The 19,995-nt window shown below is 45.3% G+C and overlaps 1 protein-coding gene across 1 annotated transcript in view; it reads right to left on the reverse strand.

Moving 5' to 3' along the window:
• Positions 1-15,651, reverse strand: part of LOC129386086 (HHIP-like protein 1) — a 151,580-nt gene extending 135,929 nt beyond the window's left edge. Inside the window, exon 1 of the mRNA XM_055073331.2 lies at positions 15,482-15,651. Within this exon, the coding sequence (XP_054929306.2) occupies positions 15,482-15,651 (170 nt within the window). The remainder of the gene's footprint in view (positions 1-15,481) is intronic.
• Positions 15,652-19,995: the final 4,344 nt, after the last annotated feature.

Consider the following 19,995-nt stretch of genomic DNA (forward strand, 5'->3'; position numbering starts at 1 on the left):
GCGTTTCGTATGATTGAGGCGTTCTGTCACGAATGCGTTTAATTTGGTGTGTTGAGAAGTGCTGACACTGCGCTGCCAGACTTCAAAGTCTGCAGACATGCCGTCACCGCCGCGCCATCGTGCAGTGCAATCGTTGTCACACCACTGTCGCAAAGCCTTCGTGGTCGTTCCGTTGCCATCACTCCAGCTTAGTCGTTCGAGTCTGGTTATGCCGTCATGGTCACGTCATCGTTGGCATACAGGCTTCGTGATACAATCTTTAGTGCAACACAACTTCTGCAACACGGCCAACGACAAGTTGCTTGCTAATAAGGAAAAGCTGCAACTTGAGACCGGCAAAAGTTTGTGTCTTTTATACTGTTTGTATTACCAGGTACACTTTGCGAATAAGGTGCTGTTTTATTTCATAAATGTCTAATAATAGAGTCCGCATCGTACCACCCTCCGGCAGAATCTTGGCAACTTCCTCTTCCGTTTCAAGTAAATTGTGCGCGCTTGGATCCTGCATGCTTGATGCAGTCATTTGCGCCAGAAGCCGCTGAAAATTAAATTTTTCCTCAGATGCTTGCTCTTGTTCTGTTTAAGCAGCAATTCCACTCAGAGATATTACTGTACTGTCTTTTCATGACATGAGAGTTGCATGTGTACATTTACTTATGTGTTCCGATACACACAGTGTTAAGCTGTAAGAAATAAACGATCATATATTGCTACTCAGCAGATGTGTGTGCCATTTATTAGTGCTGATATTTCTGCCGCAGTCAACTCCTGACATTTTACTTTCATGTAGTGACAAATTTTGCCACCTCTTTGCATCCATATTCGTCGCTTAGAAACTCAGAAAAATAAAGCACCTTGTAGTGTGCAAAATACAGTACCCACTGCGAGATACGTTGAAACTTAAATATCCCGTATGTGCACGCAATGAAGTGGCGGCTCAAGTTTCCCATCTATCGATTCCAATCATTCCGGCTTCTTACACGTATAAGCAAAGTGCCTCTTTTAAGGTGGGAAATGCTGCCCAATCATCATCCTACCCAAGCTGCATTGCTGCAGACGCAACGTTTTATTTAGTTTCTACATGAAACGCGTAACACTGAGCGCGTGTTTGTTCTATTTTGCGACACCGCGCAGTTAGGCGAGGTGAAGCCAACTTCCAAGCCAATCTGACATGCGCGACGTCACGCCGCCTGGCGTCGGCCCGCCCCGCCAAAGTCTTTTCACCAGCCGCCGCCCAGGGATGGCATTCGACGAGCGCTCTAGACAAACGCGCGTCAGCTCACGTTCGTGCGCGATGCCGCCGGAGCCTTAGGGCCGATTTACGCTCGAGCCGCCCATCGCCGCAAGCCGCACCGCACGCGTGCGGTCGCGCGAAACATTGCACGTATCGAGCACTTGTGCACAAATTACCATTTACACTGTGTGCACAGTGTATACCTTACACACTGTAAACCGAAATTTGTGCACAAGTGTTTGATACGTGCAATCTATCGCGCGACCACACGCGTGCGGTGCGGCTTGCGGCGATGGGCGGCTCGAGCGTAAATCGGCCCTTAACGAAGCAGTTTCGCCACGTACCGCGGCACTCGTCGATGTGACGCCTGGTAGCCTCCGCGGTACTGTTTACGCTGCGCAGCAAGACAGGCCTCGCGTGCTCGCTGTATCGCTGTCATTGCTTCGAGCGAAACTGTAAGTCATGAAAACAACTGCGCGTGTTTTACATACTTCACTTTGTGAATGTGCAACGAAGCTGCCCACTGTTTCTTATATCTTTCACTTTCGTGCTATGATCAGTTCCTCTGAAGCAAGGATCAACAATTTTTTTTTCCTTGGATGGATACCATTGGTCACTGTCATGAATGCGGGTCTTCGTTCTGTCCCGTCCGAAACCCTCTTGGTTCGTACTAGCAGTGCCTAAAGCCCCTCCATCCACGCGCCACCGCCGCTTTCTTAAGTAGCGACAACCGCCTTTTCCCCTCACACCAAATCCGGTTCCGGCATTTCCGCTTCCGGCATTTCCGGTTCCGGCATATCCGGTTTTAAGATTTCCGGTTCCGGCGTTTACGCTTCCTGGAGTTGCGCTGCGAGAATTTCCACTGTGATTGCAGACGATGGTGAGACGCCCGTGCTTAGCAACCGGTGCTAATTTGAGTAGCTCGCTCTAGCCATTCCACCAAGCGTCATTCGTGTGCATCTACGTGCTTGTTTGCGTACGCTGCGCCCGCACGCTTTGCCTGTCGTCCCCTTTCTCTGACGAAGTGCGGAGAGCCATGGGCTGGGGCACAACACACGAACATAATTCGCCGTACACATCTGCTCGCGTCACAACACTAACACAATTCGCCGTACACCTTTGCACGCGTTACAACACGCGCGCACGCACCAATTCACTGCACACCTCCACTCATATCGCACAAGAAAAGCACACTTGTTTTCACCATGTCACTGAATGCCCTCCACGCAAATTTGAACTTGTTATATTTCATAGCTTCACGTCATTGCAGTTCTTCACGCAGTGCACGCACTTGGGACGTTCGTTACCTTCGATCTGCCGTACGAGACAAGTTCAACCTCAGAATCAACAGCATAAACTCTATGCGTCTGCCGTACAAATTGGCGTCGCGAACTCCTTCACTAAAGTCCCTCCATACGTGCTGGCTGGAGGGGATGTATGCTTCAAAACAAGAATTCAAAGGGGACAAGCTGTTGTATTCCGCTGAAGTAGTAGTTTGCGGTCGCTGTTTGCCAAATGCACGAAAAACGGGAGCCGTCTCCAAGCACCCAGGCACTACATTCCACTGTACGTTGTCTCTCGTGGCACAACTTGTCGCAGGTTGACGCGAAGCAGCGAACACGACCAGATCGCCGATTACAGTAGGCGGTGGTTCTTGGATGGAATCGCATTAACAGTTTCAACCGCAGCTGGTGCAATTAAAGCCTCTCCGTAGACGCGAAAGTAAACAACGCTAAAAAAACATAGGGTCACTTCCACTCGGAACAGGAAGCTGAAGCTACGTAAGTTCCGCTTCACGCCGGAAGCTGAGGGGGTGAGTGGGAGAGGAGCGTGGAGGAGGAGGGCAGGTTGGCGGTACTTAACCTGGTCGGCGGTGACGCGTGGATGTAGGGGCTTTAGCAGTGCCCACTTTTACCTGGCAATATCTGCCTTTACGAATGGCTTTGTGAATACGAGCATTGGCACTGTGCGGTGAAGGAAAACATTCAGGAAGATTTAAAGCGCAGCCGGGTGCACATGGTTGGAACGCGTGCGAATGGTTGAATGAGAGAGAAAAAAGGCACAGCCGTCATTCGCAAAGCATTGTAAGGAAAATTGCGTCGTACAGGGAGAGTCTCCGAGCGTCTACAAATGAAAACATTACCGAACGGTAGACGGGAAAAGAATCGCTGTTATCCAGATTGCGTGAGCTCTGAGACGAACTGAATGATGCATGTGGATAATACCCAGCTACTCGCTTCTGCATCATTCACATCCCGCCTCTTGAATGGTACATCCATGCTCCCTTCGGAATTGCTTGAAAAGACGCAGACAATCCCACGACTAAGACGGCGAATGTCGGCAACGGCGTCCAATACTGGTTCGCAAATAGAGGGCTCCCCGCTCAGTGTTTTGCTCGCGTCGGGCTAGAAAATTCTGGGCCTGCACAAATGTCTCCCAGTGCAACCTCTGCTTACGTTTTACGAGAATGCCGCCGGAGGCAGCATCATATAAAAGTAGAGATATAAATAATGTCAGATGGCAGTAGGATGCAGTAAAATCTCGAGATTGAAATGCTGGGTGAAGTTTGTATAATTATGCCATCTATCATGCCAATGTCTTTCATCTTCTGGGTGTACACACATAGATCACTTAGAACTGATAGGTTGTCAAGCCTTTGCGTATTTTCTTTTTTAAGTTCTAAGCAACTATTTTCTCAGATTACGTTAATGTTGCTTGTGTACAGACCTCCAACAGGATTGCAAGAATAAATTGTTGGTTGGTTAACTCGAGATTAATGGCGCAAATGTGACTAAGGCCTCCAAGGTCTTAGTCACAAGAGAATAGAAAATGCAACGCTAAAGCAGCTACACCTGCGGTAAATTATAGCTGCTCTATATAACCAGTTTTCTCTAAACAGTTCAACAAGTTAATAAATCGCACTAGCCGCTCATCTGCCATTATTAGGGCAGGCTGTAAATATATATGTAAATGATACAATTGGTGTAAAAGGTTCCGGGTCTATGTTTCGATGTGTGGACATTTCATAAGTATTTATTTATTTATTTATTTATTTATTTATTTATTTATTTATTTATTTATTTATTTATTTATTTATTTATTTATTTATTTATTTATTTATTTATTTATACAGCATTTCCAGCCTCCAGATGAGGCTGTGAGCAGGAGTGGGTGACACAATAAACGCAATAAAGTGTTCATGCTTAAAAGAAATCAAGACACAACACGCGGGTTACATAAACCGACAAGAAATTAAGATATGCACTCACGAAAAACGCCTGCTACAAAGTTTTGTGCAAAAGAAAATATAAAAAGAACAAGTAAATCATACGCGCAGCGTTTGAAGCACTGGCGATTGCAACTGATTGCAAAAATCATTACAACTGAAGCGCTTGTTCGAATGTATCGGTATTTGCGCATTCTGCAATGCTGGCTGATACTCGGTTCGATTCACGAATTATCTTCGGAAAGAAAGAATTGGCGAATGTTTTAGTACGGAAGGAATATTCCTCTATCTTTTTTATTATGATGCAATCGGGTGCTTTGCCTCGACACTGGCTCTATGTATTTGTCTTTGTGTATACCAAGTTTACCGTGGAATAGCAAGTGCATGTACTTTAATCGGTCACACTGGCGCTGCTGTTGTAAGCAATCTAGACGCGCTTGTCCAGTGTCGTTCTCCAGCACGCGATTGTCTTAGTTGGCGCTCTTCTTTCCGAGTTCAAATTTAGACCTTCTTTTTTTTTTTTTGCCAGGACACTCGCAGAAGTACGCCAACTGTATGAACGGTATACAAACCTAATCGCTTCTTTTTTTTTTTTCGGACAGATTCTGGCTTGCCTATGTTGCCTCGAGTGTACGGTTCCCAAACAATTTATCCATATTCTATTACCGGATGAGCTAAAGTTTTATATGCTATTAATTTAACCTAGTGTGTGCACTGTCGCATGGTTCAGGTTTCCACATAGCTCTCTTCACAACTTCCGATATGCGCCCATTCCACCTTGGGTCAGGTGTTATAATTACACCCATTACATTTATAGCTGTTAACCACTGCGAGAGGGTTACCACCTATGCAGTATTAGAAACTTAATGGCTGTCGCTTCCGTGTTGTGGTCATCACAGCAAATTTTTAAAAGTTTTATTGTCGTTTGCCACTCTGAGAACTGCGTTGCAACTTTCTCTAGAGCATTATTAAGTACAGTCTGGTCGCTGGAATTATGAATCTCGTGATAGATTATGCAGTCGTCAGCAGATAGCTTAATTGTGATGGGTAGGCTGTGAAATATGTCATTAATAAAGATCAAAAAGAAGAGAGGCCGGATCCTTGTGGGATGCCCGACTTAAAAGGTGCAGAGCACTCTTCATCAGTTCTCGCAACCTGGCTTCGACCACACAGTTAAGCTTCATTCCATGCAAGGAGCGAATTATATTTAACAGTTGGTTTAGTTTTAAAAGAAGCTTAAGGTGTGAGACGCGATCGAAGGTTTTTTTCGAAATCTAGAAATATAATGTCGATTTGACTTTGAATGACAATTGCTGCTGAGAAATCGTGAATTAGCTCTAAGAGCAACGTCACAGTAGAAAGTCGTTTTCGGAACCATTGTTGCCTGTTGTCGATTATGTTAGTATTTTCAATAAATGTCGAAATATGATTCACAATAATATGCTCAAGGATATTAGAACATGTGTACAACAATGCTATTGACATAAGACGAAAGTAATGATGGGTCTTCTGCTTTAGGTATGGGTACAATTTTGCTGCATTTCCAATTAAAGAGAACGTATGCTTTTGATAACGAAAGGTAATAAGTAAATATTTACTGCACCATTTGGCATCGCTTACGAGGAAGGCATTAGGTATAACGTCCGCACCTGCAGATCTTTTTTTTTTTTTTGTCAATGCTGAGTGAAAGCGACAGAAGGCCCTGTTCAGAAACAACAACCTTAATCATTGGCTGACAATGGGCTACTGGGTTGAAATGTGGCGATCTGAAATCACCACTTGCGAACACAGTGCATGAAAGACCGCGGCAGTGGTGACGTTATCGTTTTGCCTTTATACACAACGTGTATGTTGTTTCCTTTTTAGGAAATAAGGGCTGACAGAACTTTTCTTGTGCCTTCATCCGAAAGTTCCTCATGGCAAAGTTGAAATTGCAAACCTTGTTATTCTTAATACATTCCTTTACCTGTGTGCGGAACGACGAAAGCTCAGTTTTGTTAGCCGCCGAATTTGCTTTCATTGTTTTTTGTTTCGCGTTCTAGCTGAATAACTTCTTTAGTCATCCAAGGACTAGGGTTTCGTATTCGTTTCCTCATGGTTGTCAAAAAATCCTTCACGCACTTCAGACCTCTCTTCAGGAAACACCATAATACATCGACAGAGCAATCGGTTGAATCACGTCCTTGTTTTTGCTAGCACCAGAACCCCATGCGAGATATAACGATATCATCTTGTGGTCAGATATGCCGTCATAAATATGCGTGACTGGATTTTGGCAAAGCAGACTGCCACTCACGAGGGGAATGTCTAAAATTGATTTTATGTCTTTTTAACGCGGGTAGGCTTTTCACCCCTTGAGTGAAGTTGTCGAAAAAGATTAAATCCAGAAACGTTTCAGCAGTAGTATCTAGGAATTCAGGGAATTCACTGTGCCACTTGACAGCACGCCTATTAATATCACCAGCAAGCACAGCGTCGCAAGACGGATTACTAGAGCATAATTAATTCGATGCCTCAAAAAAAGGTGCTGTCGTTGTTTGGTGGGCAGCGAAATGTTCCAATAACAAGTGAAAAGTGGGTTTAGTGAAGCTTAATCAGGATACACTCACTAGCAGGAATGTCAGGAAGTCTAGTCACATGGAGTGACTCTCGTAAAATAATTGCTACGCCACTGCTCTGAGAATTCCTCTCTTTGCGGAGCATGCTGTAGCCTGCGGGTAATATTTCATTGCTCTCGACATCAGCGTGCAGCCACGTTTCTGTTAAGCAAACGTTAGATGGTTTGTGTGTGAGCAAGATTTTACTGTGTGTGAGCAACCATTTTATTAACGGGGCTCCGCGCATTTCACTGAGTACACATAAACGGCTTATTCTCGGGGGTGTAACTCACGGACAGCGTTTATCTCGCCGGTGAAGTGTAACGCGGATGTTTCGTTCCCCATCACATTCGAATTTGTCACCCTCTATCTTAAGCGTACAGCATGTGAGCTTGACTTTCTGGCCGTTCTTTTTGTTAGCAACGGCACTGTCACACAGTTGTTTCGCTCTCTTTCTTGTGTTTACGGAAAAATCCTCAGAAATAAATGTTTTTCTTGTTTAGATTGAAGCAGTTTCTTTAGAATAATAATTTTGTCGTGGTGATCGCAACACTTTAAGATTACCAGTCGCACGTTGTCAGTTTGCTTCCATGCAATTCTGTGCATCCATTCAACCGAGCTGGCGTGTGCACCCAGCGTTTCTGTGAAAATGCCTTCGAGGACAGATTCCTCAAAATCTTCATGTCTTTCTCCTCAGCACCAAAACAGATTATTACGCCGGCTGCGCTACTCTGAATTGGCAAGCTCTAAGTTCTGAACTTTCTTCTCCAAGCTGCGAGCTATAGAACATCAGTAATAGCTGAAGCCGAGTCTTCCAACATTTTAAATTGTGATTCAGTTTCGCCTAGCCTGGTTTTTATCTTTCTGCCCCTGCAGTAGTTAGCCTAGTAGCTGCTCGGGTGATCGCCCACGTTAGGTTCGGCTTCACCGCAAAGCACGAGCCACGAAGAAACGAAGCTCGAAACAACGGTACACAGCGTACACATACTCTCGGGGCACCGCAGCTGTAACAGGTAGGGATTGTTGGATTTAAATGTAGAGGTAGGTGTACTAATCTGTAAAAAATTATTAACGGTTTTGAGACTGTGCTGACCGAAGGCCAGCTGATGCGGCCACTGAAGAATGGTGGCAGTCTATTTAAGCTCCAGGTTGACGACCTTGACGAGCTCCCACTTCAAGCCGCCCTCACATATTCGGCATAGATTGCCTCGTATTCCCGACTGGTTTAAAATGTCGAAGCGTCGATGGTGAAGCAAGCCGTGTCTTGGTCTGCGTTGAATCACGCCGTCTGGCAGAAAAAACAAATATCTGTACAAGAAAGAGGAACTGGTTTGAGTCTGTGCTGACCAAAGGCCAGCTGAAGTGCCCACTCATGTGTATCACTGCGAGAGGTTCATGGCACTTCTCGCAAGTTGGCGGGTTTTCTTTTCGAAGGAGTAAATTGTGTGTAAAACGTGTGGGTCCAATTTGAAGTCGGCCTAAGATCATCTCATAAAACCAGTGCTGGTGACTGCACGACTTCCACTCGCCAATTACACGTTTAGTAAGATGCAGCTTGTTGCTTCTACAGTGATCCTATTCGTGTTGCCATTTTGACCTCAAGGCCTTGCAAATCGCACGGATAGTATATGGAAGTGTTGTGTTTGTTATGCCTTGGTAGGCTGCCATCGATGCGCATCTATCAGCTGCTTCATTACCCGCTATCCCAACGTGGCTTGGTACTCAGCAAAACCTAATTGAACTGCGATATTTTCTTGGTGTTACCATGTTTAAAATAACCCGTAAGATGGGTTCACATTCGTATTTCATATGTGTCTGGCCATGACACGCGTGGCAGAAAGTCTTGAGCGAGACACTTCGGCCCGATTTACTATTTACGCCGACGATATAACAATATGGACGGAAGCGGTGGATTATTCCGACATACAGAGCATGCAAACTGATCTACAAGCAGCGATCCTGAGCCTTAGCAACACTTTAGATAACCTCGGACTGCAACTCTCGCCAGAGAAGACGGAATTGATCAGCGTAGACGGAAAGAAAGCGACCAATGTAAACAAGCAGATCACTTTACACATCGGCCAAAGCGATATTACGTCGGCCAATGGACAAATTAGGATCCTTGGAGCACAGATTGCTAGCTGCAACAGCCCCCAGCTATGGTTTCGCACACTAAAGCAAAAATGGACACCGCTGTTGCACATGGTTAGACGAATATCGAGCAAGTATGGCGGAGCGCGTCAGAAAGCGTGCCCAACGCTCGCAAAAGCGGTCGCGGTTGGAAGGATTCTTTACGGGGCGCCCGTGTACGAATTCTCTGAACGAGACCTCGGCGACATCGAAAAGTTACACAGGGCCACCCTCCGCACGATCACTGGGCTACCGAAACACGCGAGGAACGAGGACCTGCTCAAGCTCGTAACGATTCCACCAATACGGGACATAATCAGTGAAGCACGAATTCGAATGCGATCCCGGTTGGAAAACACGACCCAAGGAAAACAGATCATGGCATGGGATAAACAAGTCCATGGAAAGCCAGAGCCCACGGAAGCGACCATAGCGCCACCATGGGAAGCACCACTGGGCATGCGGAAGCAACGCCCTATCGCCAGACGAAACACGGAAGCTAGAAAAATATATGAAAAGAGATTAGAATTAAGAACGCCGCAGCACACCATTGACATCTATACGGACGCTGCAATCACAAACGACATAGCAAGCATGGCCTTGGTTAGTACATCTGCACCCCAACACAATGGCAATCACACATGCCAGCTTCCCGGCGGGGCAACCTTGCACGCTGAGCTCGTAGCTATATGAGGAGCAGTCAACACAATTCCCATTGACATGGGAGGCATGGTAGAGCAGAGTGTGCGAAATAATTATCGGATCCTTACTGACTCGTACGAAGCGGTGACCGAAATAATGGTGCCTACGACAGATGATGCTGTGGCCAACGACACCAGAAAAAAAGCTAAAGAGAAGACAGGACAATGCGGCCAATGTTGAAATCCTATGGACACCGGGGCACACCGGCACGGATGGGGGAAACGCAGCCGCTCACGCAATTGCCCCGCAAGCGGGTGGGCTTGATCACACGTACAGCTCCCCACACTCCGTTTCCTCGCCAAACCCCGCGGACCAAAATCCATACCTAAAGATATTGGCCGAAGGCGCTCCTAGCAGAGCACTGACGCATTACATTCGTACTAAAGAGAAGCAGACAGTAAACGGAGACTATTAGAAGCTACACCAGTACGTGTGTTTTACGACAAGGGCGGGCTTACTCGCACGGAAGAGGTTCTTTTTTCTTTTTTTAATAAGGTTATGGCCAACGCTGCATACACACCACACATGCTTGAGAAATGGCACCAACCCAGACAAGCTACGATCGCGAAGACTTATACCCGATGCACACATTGCCAGGAGTCATGCAGAGCAGACTTGCAACACCTCATTTAGAGCTGTGCAGCTTTTTCGCAAGGGAGATCCGACATTCAACATTTACTACACGGAGACATTAGAACACTAGGAATTGGATTGCAAGCTAACCCTGAAACACAGGAAGCCATTGCGACATATGGCAGACAAAGTGGCCTGTTTCGAGTAGTGTAGAAGGGGTCGATCAGCCCATGTGAGAGCGGCGGAACTGAACACGCACCTGAGTCTGCATAAAGCGGAATATCCAAGACTCAGATGAAGATGTGCTTCAGCCAACAGTCCGGGAACCCACACTCCTGTCTTTCCTAATCCCCAACAGTGGCCTAGAGCCGTCCCCTTCCTTAAAAAAAAAGGCTTTATTCATTCATTATTCATATGTATAGCCTTCAGTGTGCTTAAGGAGTCAGTGTATATGACGGTGTTTTCGTGTTTGTCAGCGATGATATTTTGAACCACAGTTCATATTGCATAGATTTCGACCGTGTAAGAACAGGCATGCTGTGGTAATCGAATATTTGTTTCCGAATTTATCGTCACGATCTCCACACCCGCTTGTTCTTTTCTTTTAGATCCATCAGTGTAAAATTGTGTAATGTTGATATATGCCCTGAAGAGCGCGGAATTCTTGTGTGATGTGTTCGTGTGGAGTTTGATTTTCATTTAGAGGTGCCAATGCCCAATTGCGTAACTGTATGAGCTCGCACCACGGGGGTAATCATTGTGGCCTTATAGAAACCTGAAGGACTTCATGAGGAATGTCATAATCACGACAGCGTTCCTCATATCGCAGAAGCAACGGTCTAATCATGTGAGGTTTATTTGTGTAGTGTAAACGCGAGTTGCGCTGTGTGACGATATTTTAGCATACGTGTTGTGGTGAGGACTGGATTCTGAGTATGCAGAAAAAGTTAGTAGCGCTCTGCGCTCTTGTAAAGGAGGCTCATTACAGTCAACGTATAAACTCTGGACACGTAATGTTCTGTAAGCACAGCTTGCCACTCGTAGTTCAAGGTTATGAACTGATCAAATCGTCGGATGTAGGACTCTCCGGTTGAACCATATATGGTGGTACCGTAGTCTAATGAGCTACGTACCAAAAAAAATTAAAATTATATTATGGGGTTTTACGTGTGAAAACCACTTTCTGATTATGAGGCACACCGTAGTAGGGGACTCCGGAAATTTTGACCACCTGGGTTTCTTTAACGTGCACCTAAATCTATGTACACGGGTGTTTTCGCATTTCGCCCCCATCGAAATGCGGCCGCCGTGGCCGGGATTCGATCCCGCAACCTCGTGCTCAGCAGCCCAACACCATAGCCACTGAGCAACCACGGCGTGTAGCTACGTACCAAAATGTGGTAGATATGTAGGAGGCATTTATGGTCAGAATCCCGGCGCTTCCGGAACAGGACTTTGAAGATGTTAAGTGCATTGCTCGGTTTAATTTAAAGACTATTTATAGGCGCGAGAAAATTCAACTTTTTTTCAAACAGAACACGCAGAAACTTGTGTTCTTGCTTTACCGGTAGTGCGGCTTCCTGTAGCTTAAGGATGGGATCTGGTTGTAGGCCTCTCTTTTATTGTGAAAAGACAAATCTAATATTCTTTGCAGTTGAGAAACGAAAACTGTTTTCGATGCGCATTGCATGAGTTCGTTTAATGCAACTGAAGTTGTCTTTCGTAAGTTGCTAATTTCGATGCGCGAAAAGCAATTTCTAGATCATCCACATATAAAGAGTTCATTACAGAGGATGGAATTGTACTATTTACGAAGTTCATTTTCACCAAAAACAGATTCGTACCTAATGCACATCCCTGTGGCACACCATTTTACTGAATGAATAGGCGTGACCAAAGCGTCCCTAAACGCACTTGCAATATTTGGTCGGACACGAAATCGGCTAGACATTTGAGCATTCTACCACGGTTCCTTAATTCCGCTAATTCCCTTAAAATATCAAACCTCGATGTTGTGTCGTAAGTCTTTCCTAGATCGAAGAAAACTGTGAGACATTATTGTTTCTGTAGAACGGCAGCACGTGTCTCATGTTCCAGCCGGACTAGAGCAACCTTTCTTGTACCCACACTGACGGTTATGCAGCAGTTTCTTCGCTTGAAGGACGTATGCCAATCTTTTGTTTATAATGGTTTCATATGATTTTTCAAGACAGTTTGCGAGCGCTATAGGTCTGTAGCTGGTTGCCGTTGTAAGATGTTTTCCCGCTTTCAAGAAAGGAATTGTAATGGCTTTCGTCCACTCATTCGGGATTTTTCCCTCCCAAGATTATGTTGAACAAACGAAGCAAAGTCTCAACTGCTTTAAGGGATAGGTGAGCGAGCATTGTGTGATGTCCTGTGTCCGGACCGGGTTCTGTTTTGTTGCCACTGGTGAGTACGTTGTTGACTTCCAGAAGTGTTAAGGGGGCATTATACGATTTCTCGGAACTTCCTGTTGTCGGAAGCTTTTGTTACTGATTGCTTGTATTTTTGAAATGTAGCAGAGTCGTTCACTGAGCTTGATATTTCATGGAAAGGCTGCCCTAATATGTCTGCTTGTTCTTCCAAGTTTGTTTGCGTGCCCCGGAGGTAAGAGTATAGGGATCGTGCAAGGAGCGTAGTCGCCTCTAAACTTACGGAGCTGATCCCACATTCTTCTGGATGCTATCGAGCTGCTTACTGACGATGCATAGTTTTTCCAAAACTGTCTTTCGGTTTGCCGACGTGTTTACCTGGCCTTCGCGTTTCCTTTTTTGAAAGAGGGGAGTTTATCTTGTGTTGGGCATCACCGAAAGAAACCCCGCGCTTTGCTTTGTAGTATTTTAGTTTCTGTACAATCATTCGTTCACCAGGGTTTTAGTCTATTTTTCCTAAGAAGCCGGAGGATTGCGGGATTGTATGTTCTGCTGCAGCAAGTATGCAGGAAATAATCTTTTCATTCATATTAACTATCGTCAAATCAGCTGATATGTCTTCCAGACTGGCCTTTTCAGTGAAAAGAGGCCAGCTTCCAACGGGGTGATCTTAATGGTATGGTAGGGAAAGGATATGATTTTTAATGATAGCAGGCATGTGGTCTCTACCATGGGGATTATTGATAACACTCCACTGAAAATCGCTAAAGAGAGATGGAGAGCACAGCGCCAGGTCTATATACCTCATAGCTCATGGGCTACCCCTACAGCATACGGCGAGCGAGGACAGTGTTATCGCCCTTGCACTTTATATGGAACATTACGGCGACGGCGAGCAGGCGCATGGAGTGTCCTTACAATTTCTACCGCAATAAAAAAAATTACTGTGCAGTTATATAGGGGAGTCTTGCTTTAGAAAAGTGGTTACTGTTGGATAATGACCGAGACTTAATTTTGCATTCCTGGATTCATTCTTTTAGGAGCCCCTGGTTATATTCTTTTTTTAGGAGAAGGGTGGGGTCCACGGCAGTAGACACCAAAAAGCAGAGCACGCACCTCAGAAAGACACTGACAGGCTGACAGTCTTGTTTTTCGTCAAGCCATAACCCATAGCTGCGATGAGCTGGGAGTACTTGTAATGCTAAGACGGATAAATGTAAGCGATTTGGAAAATTCTCGCTGTCGTCCATCGTCCTAGCACTTGCACGCCCTGTGGACATAGAAATATACATATACAAATTACACTTTCAGCCGGCCCCAGGAAGCTCTCTGCCGAAGTCGGCATCTGGTTGTGCGTGTCGTCTCTTTAAAAAGACGAGTCACTTCTCGATGAAGAGCTGCCGGTTCTATAAGTTTCACAGATGAAGGCCAGCGCATCGGGCTTGGTCGCCAAGATACAGGAGCGGCTAGTTTAATTCCCTAAAACAACTTATGTGGTTGCAGTAAACGGGGGTATAAAGCTCTATTTCGGGTCAATTCCGATTTCCGTACACAAATAAATGTAAAATGCAAGAATGCCTTTATGAGAAAACCGCTGAACTTATTTGTATGAAATGTGTTGCAAATAATTTCAAGCACTTCTATGAAGCACTAGCTTGATTTGTAGCACCAACGTTATTATAAGACTTGCCAAATATGGGTAAGTTTCTTAAAAATGTAAACCCGAAATATACAATATCTTAACTGTGCACCAAATCCTGATATTGCAGTTTTGTGAGCAGCAACTGTTGAAGCAGCCAGAGTTGACAAATCATAAATATGATTGCGGAGCTTACGTGAAATTGTAAATATGTTTACGAGGGTTTTGCAAAATGCCTACTAACCATTTGAGACGATGAGCAAAACGAGAACAAGGTGAAAGCGGGAGCCACCTTGCTTTGTCCGTTTTAGATCTACGCTTATACTCTTAGGTGCAGTTTGCAAATGAAATATCGTGTGTTGAATGTTCTTTTTGGGTTTGCTGAAATTTTCAAGAATTTTCACTAATGAAATTTCTGTTATAAGTTCATTATACTCGTTATACATTTACACAATCTTAATTTCTTTAATAAATAGTTTCTGCACACAAACTGAAAGAGGAAGTTCTGGAAATATGACGAACACTAAGCGCGAACTTTCAACTGAATTCTCTTTGCAAGAAGATTGTAGTATACACATGGCCGATGTGTGACGTAAATACCTAAGTAGGTATGAACAGCAAGAACGAGGTAATAACAGGATCTTTAAACTGGCGCGATGAAAATTAAAAAGAGAAAATGGGAAATGGAAAAAGAAAAAAATGGTTTCTTTTCTTAAATACCACGGCCTAATCGAAACTGGTGCAGTGGTTCGATTTCTTCACTAGAAAAGGGGCGAATGCCAGAACGCTTCCCTTACGGTTGGTACCACTGGTACCCGCACCACACAGTGCTACCGTATACCACACGGTAGTTTTCTACTGCTGTGTTAGACAGCACTACCTTCACAATTGTTCCACTAAAATGACTAAGGAAACGAAGTGGCAGTAAACGTCCTCCAATGCGACCGAATGTTGGAGCAACGTTTTCAGCGAAGATTGCTCGCTCACAGATCGAAGCGGTGGCTGCTGTTGCTGGCGTCGTCGCCCGTGGTGACGTACAGGAATCGGTCTGGCCCGAACAGCAGCTGGCCCCCGTTGTAACGGCGGTCGCGCTGCGCCACCCTCAGCAGAACCACCTCGGCCACCGCCTGCGTGTTGCGCCAAGCAGGGAACGCCATGCTCACCTAAAAGCGCATTCATTTAAAGAAATAGTGTCACAATTAAGGCGTCAAAGAGGTGAAAGCGAAGCCCGATTTATAAACAGAGACCATCTATAGGGATGGCAAACATGGCCGAACACGCCCAACGTCCCAGTCATCGTCGTCTTCTTCGTTAGCCAGGGGGGGAGGGGCTTATGGGGCTTCAGCCCCCCGCCCTGAAATTTTTTCGTGATGTCCATGCACCATCCACCAAAGCAACCCCCAGCGCCAGAAATCATTCTGGTTTTTGTCTACAACGTCTTTTTCACGCTCAATAAGACATCTCACCGCGAACATTGCGAACTCGGGCTGGATTTCGTGGCAACGCCCATGCACCGGGAGTCACATAACGCAAGCAGCCCCATCCGAGCACAAAGTTTCAAGGGCGTTTTTGTGGCGAACGGGCTCGCCGTGGAATCGCGCGGAGGCCGCGTAATCTGCGGAGTGCATAAATTTCAATTCCAAAACATTATGGGCGTGAAGTTCTTATAAACTTTTGATGCGCAACGTGCATTGACATTTCCGAAGTTGTGCTGCAGAGATTCCATTGCGGAAGCTTATGGGTTAAATTTTGTTATAAACATTTGACGCCAAAGGTGCATTGGTTTTTCTAAAGGCTTAGATCGGAACATACAACGAGACAAGCCAAATCAACACACTATAAGAGAAGTTGACAAAACACGCAGTGAGATCCGATGAGACGAAGCGCTGTGATGGTTCATTTATGCCGTCATGTCGCATAAAAAAATATCAACATTGTTTTTTCACCTACGCCAAAGCATCCATGTCAAGACGCTAAAGCCAGCCAGAGTAACTACCTTCTTATTTATTTCTTCTACTTTGACTTTTATTCGTGAGGACACATTGAGCCTTTTAATTTTCTTTTTATTCTCGCTGCCCTAGCAGCGGGCTACCAGAGCCAGCCAGAGCGCATGCGTTTTTCTCGTGTTGCCCCGACCACCGCGCGGTGCACTTCGGTGCGCGTTTGGTTTTCTCTGGCCGAGTGGATTTTCACCTGGCAGAGTTTTGGACGCCTTCTCGCTAGCAGACGAGGAAAAGAAACAAAGGTCGCCCACCGCCATCACTTTGAAGACTCGACGGATTGCACCGCGTTCGCTTGAGCGCAACCTCTCCGGAAAGTCTTGTCTCGCCGGTGTAGGATACCGAGCAATATATGCGTATGGTTCTCGGTGGACCAAACATCTCACGTTTTCTTCGATATTCATTCGGTAGCTACATTAAGTGGCCAAAATAGGCATTGGATTGTGGCCAACATACTCTCATTTGCGTTTTTCTTTCATTTCAGTGCCCCCGCCCCACAAAAGAAAAGAATATACATTGTTGCGGCGCAGCGAATTATCGCATGGTGACAGCTTGTTACACCTTCTTTTGCGGAAAGTAATCAACCATGGCACGCTTCAGTTGCCGGATACTATTATTATATTATTACGATAGCAATTATATGTACACTCCAGGCGCATTCCTGCTGTCGGCGTCGCCCTCATGTTTCGTATGAAGTCTAAGGGCGATAACGTCGTGACCGCGCGCCGCATTCTCTATGTGCGAGTGAAAAAGTAGGGCCACCGAGTGGCCCTACTTAAGAATGGGTGAGCCGACGATGGTGGCTCAGTCTTGTATGCGCAAAGGAGAAAAGCGGGGAGCAAGTGCGCCGCCTTCCGTCGCGCGCGATACATCGAGGGGAGTGGATGGAATGGGGGCGGGATCTAGGATTTTGTGAACCTGTGATTGGGCAACATGTTTATTCGCCTTGTTTGACACATTATATACACAGACTTTTTCTTAGATACGTAGATTTATTGGAGACATACGTATATTTAAATATCTCGTTCCGACGTTTTGTGTGTACGTGCAGTGAACTTTCTTTCCAGTGACTTTTTTGCCCTTTATCAAGCATTAGTATATTCCATTGTATCTTCGCTTTTCTAACGAACGAGGGCGAATCAAATGAAAGTGAGCCTACCAACCCCGCGCAATAATGGTTCGGTTCGTTATCTGCGAGGCATGTGCGTAACACACTGACATGTTTCATTTACAAAAGTGACACGCAGGTTTGAGGGCAAATGTTCCTTAATGCTCTCATACACTACGTTGAACATGGTTGCGTGACGTAACGGACGCTTCAGAAGTTGAGCAGCGTGGTGCCGTGAGGTTTTTCACAGCTGAAGGTGTTTCCCAAAAAGAAATTAGTCGCCGTATGACTGCCGTCTAAGTTGAACATTGCATTTCATTGGCCACTGTGACGCCTTGGAGCACACGGTTGAAAGAAGGACGTGAAAGTTACAAAGACGATCCAAGACCGGGCCAAAGCCATCGTGCAACCACCCCCAACAATATTGCGAAGGTTGAGGTTGCAAAGACAAGAACGGAGGATAAGCATCGAGAAACTGGTAGAGCGTGTGAACATATCAGTCGTGGTTCGGTTCACACCGTGATTCATGAGGATCTCGGTTATCGGCTCTTGTATACGCAATGGATGCCCAATATTTTGAACCACAGCCAGAAGATGGAAAAGTTCGGCGCTGCCTTGACTCATCTGATCCGGTATCACGAGGTCGACAACTTCTTGTCTGCAATTGTGATCGGGGACGAACCATGGTGCCACTACTACGAGCCTGAAACACGACGGCAAAGCTTACAGTGTAAACATTCGAATTCACCACCCCAAAAGAAAGCAAAGGCCGTCATTTCCGCCGGAAAGGTGTTGTTGACATTTTTTTTCCGATCGTCAGGGGCCATTACTGAGAGAATTTGCTAAAGCCCGAGAGACTATCAATCGTTTCCAATATTGTGAAACGCCGGATCGGCTGCATATCGCAATCAAAAACAAACGACGTGGAAAACTGACGAATGTGGTCATCTTGATCCACGACCTGGCTATGGTGTTGGGCTGCTGAGCATGAGGTCGCGAAATCGAATCCCGGCCACGGCGGCCGCATTTCGATGGGGGCGAAAACACCTGTGTGCTTAGATTTAGGTGCGCGTTAAGGAACCTCAGGTGGTCGAAATTTCCGGAGTCCACCACTACGGCGTGCCTCATAATCAGAAAGTTGTTTTGGCGCGTAAAATCCCATAAATTAATTTTTAATTGTTCCACGACAATGCCCGTCCCCACGTCGCTGATATGGTTAATACAAACTTGGCAAAATTCAAGTGGGAAACGCTGCAACATCTTCCATACAGCTGAGACCTGTCGCCTTGCGAGTTCCACATTTTGGGACATATGAAAAAACAACTCAATGGAAAGATATTCGTGTCGGATGATGACGGGAAAGAGTCAGTTGCGGATTTTTTGAAGCAGCAACCCAAGGATTTTTATGAGACGGGAATCACCCGACTGGTTAGTCAATGGGACAAATGTCTAAATGCTGCTGGAGACTACTTTTAAATAAAGTACTCCGTTTGTCATATATTCGCATTGGCTCACTTTCATTTGACTCGCCCTCGTATATTTTGCATAACGGCTTCATATACGTGCTCTCTGTTGGGAAAATAATTTCGGTGCAATTACTCACGATACACCACCGGTGACAGCTGCTCCTGCGTAATACATTAGAATAAATGACAGCGTCATTGAGATTTTTCACTGACCGTTGCATATGTACAAAAATGTAAACAAGGTTCTTGAATGACAAAGTTTCATTAACATATTTGTCCTAGACTTGTCCATTTCATGCCGATTTTTAAGGAACTCGTTTTTTATGACGCAACATAATGCGCACCCCCGGTAGTATTTACACCTGCAGCGGCTACTTCCAAAAGCTCGTGGATATTTAGTAAGCCGAATTTTTTTATCTGAAAGTTTTTCATATCAGTGGCATGCATGCACTGCTTTGCTGGTTTCGATCTGATATATTTCTAAAGATCATGGGATACTTTCTTTACTTATTAAATAGACAAAAACATGGAATCATTGATATCAGTTACTTATGGCACACTTTTAGGCACATAGGAGTATATATTTTTATGAAAAAAAATACACATAAAACTTTTTTTGACAGTGCGTAGCGTTCAAGAATTCATTCGCAGCATCTTTGGCGATGGCAATGCAGTTATTATTCATGTATTTGGACCCTCGACAAATTGTTTAAGAGGAAGCTTTAGCTCGGACCCGACTCCGACGCGGCCTGTTCAAATACATGTAAAACGCAGAAATGCTTTTCTGAGATAACCCCTGGATCGCTTTTATTGAAATTTGTTGCATTTAAGAGAGAAAGTTAAATTCTAGTATCTGTTTCAAGCGGAATTTCGATTAAGGGCCTGAATATTGTTTAAAATATCTTGAAAAATTTGACAGGGCGAAGA

Source organism: Dermacentor andersoni, chromosome 4, assembly GCF_023375885.2.
Source record: "Dermacentor andersoni chromosome 4, qqDerAnde1_hic_scaffold, whole genome shotgun sequence".
NCBI lineage: Eukaryota > Metazoa > Arthropoda > Arachnida > Ixodida > Ixodidae > Dermacentor > Dermacentor andersoni.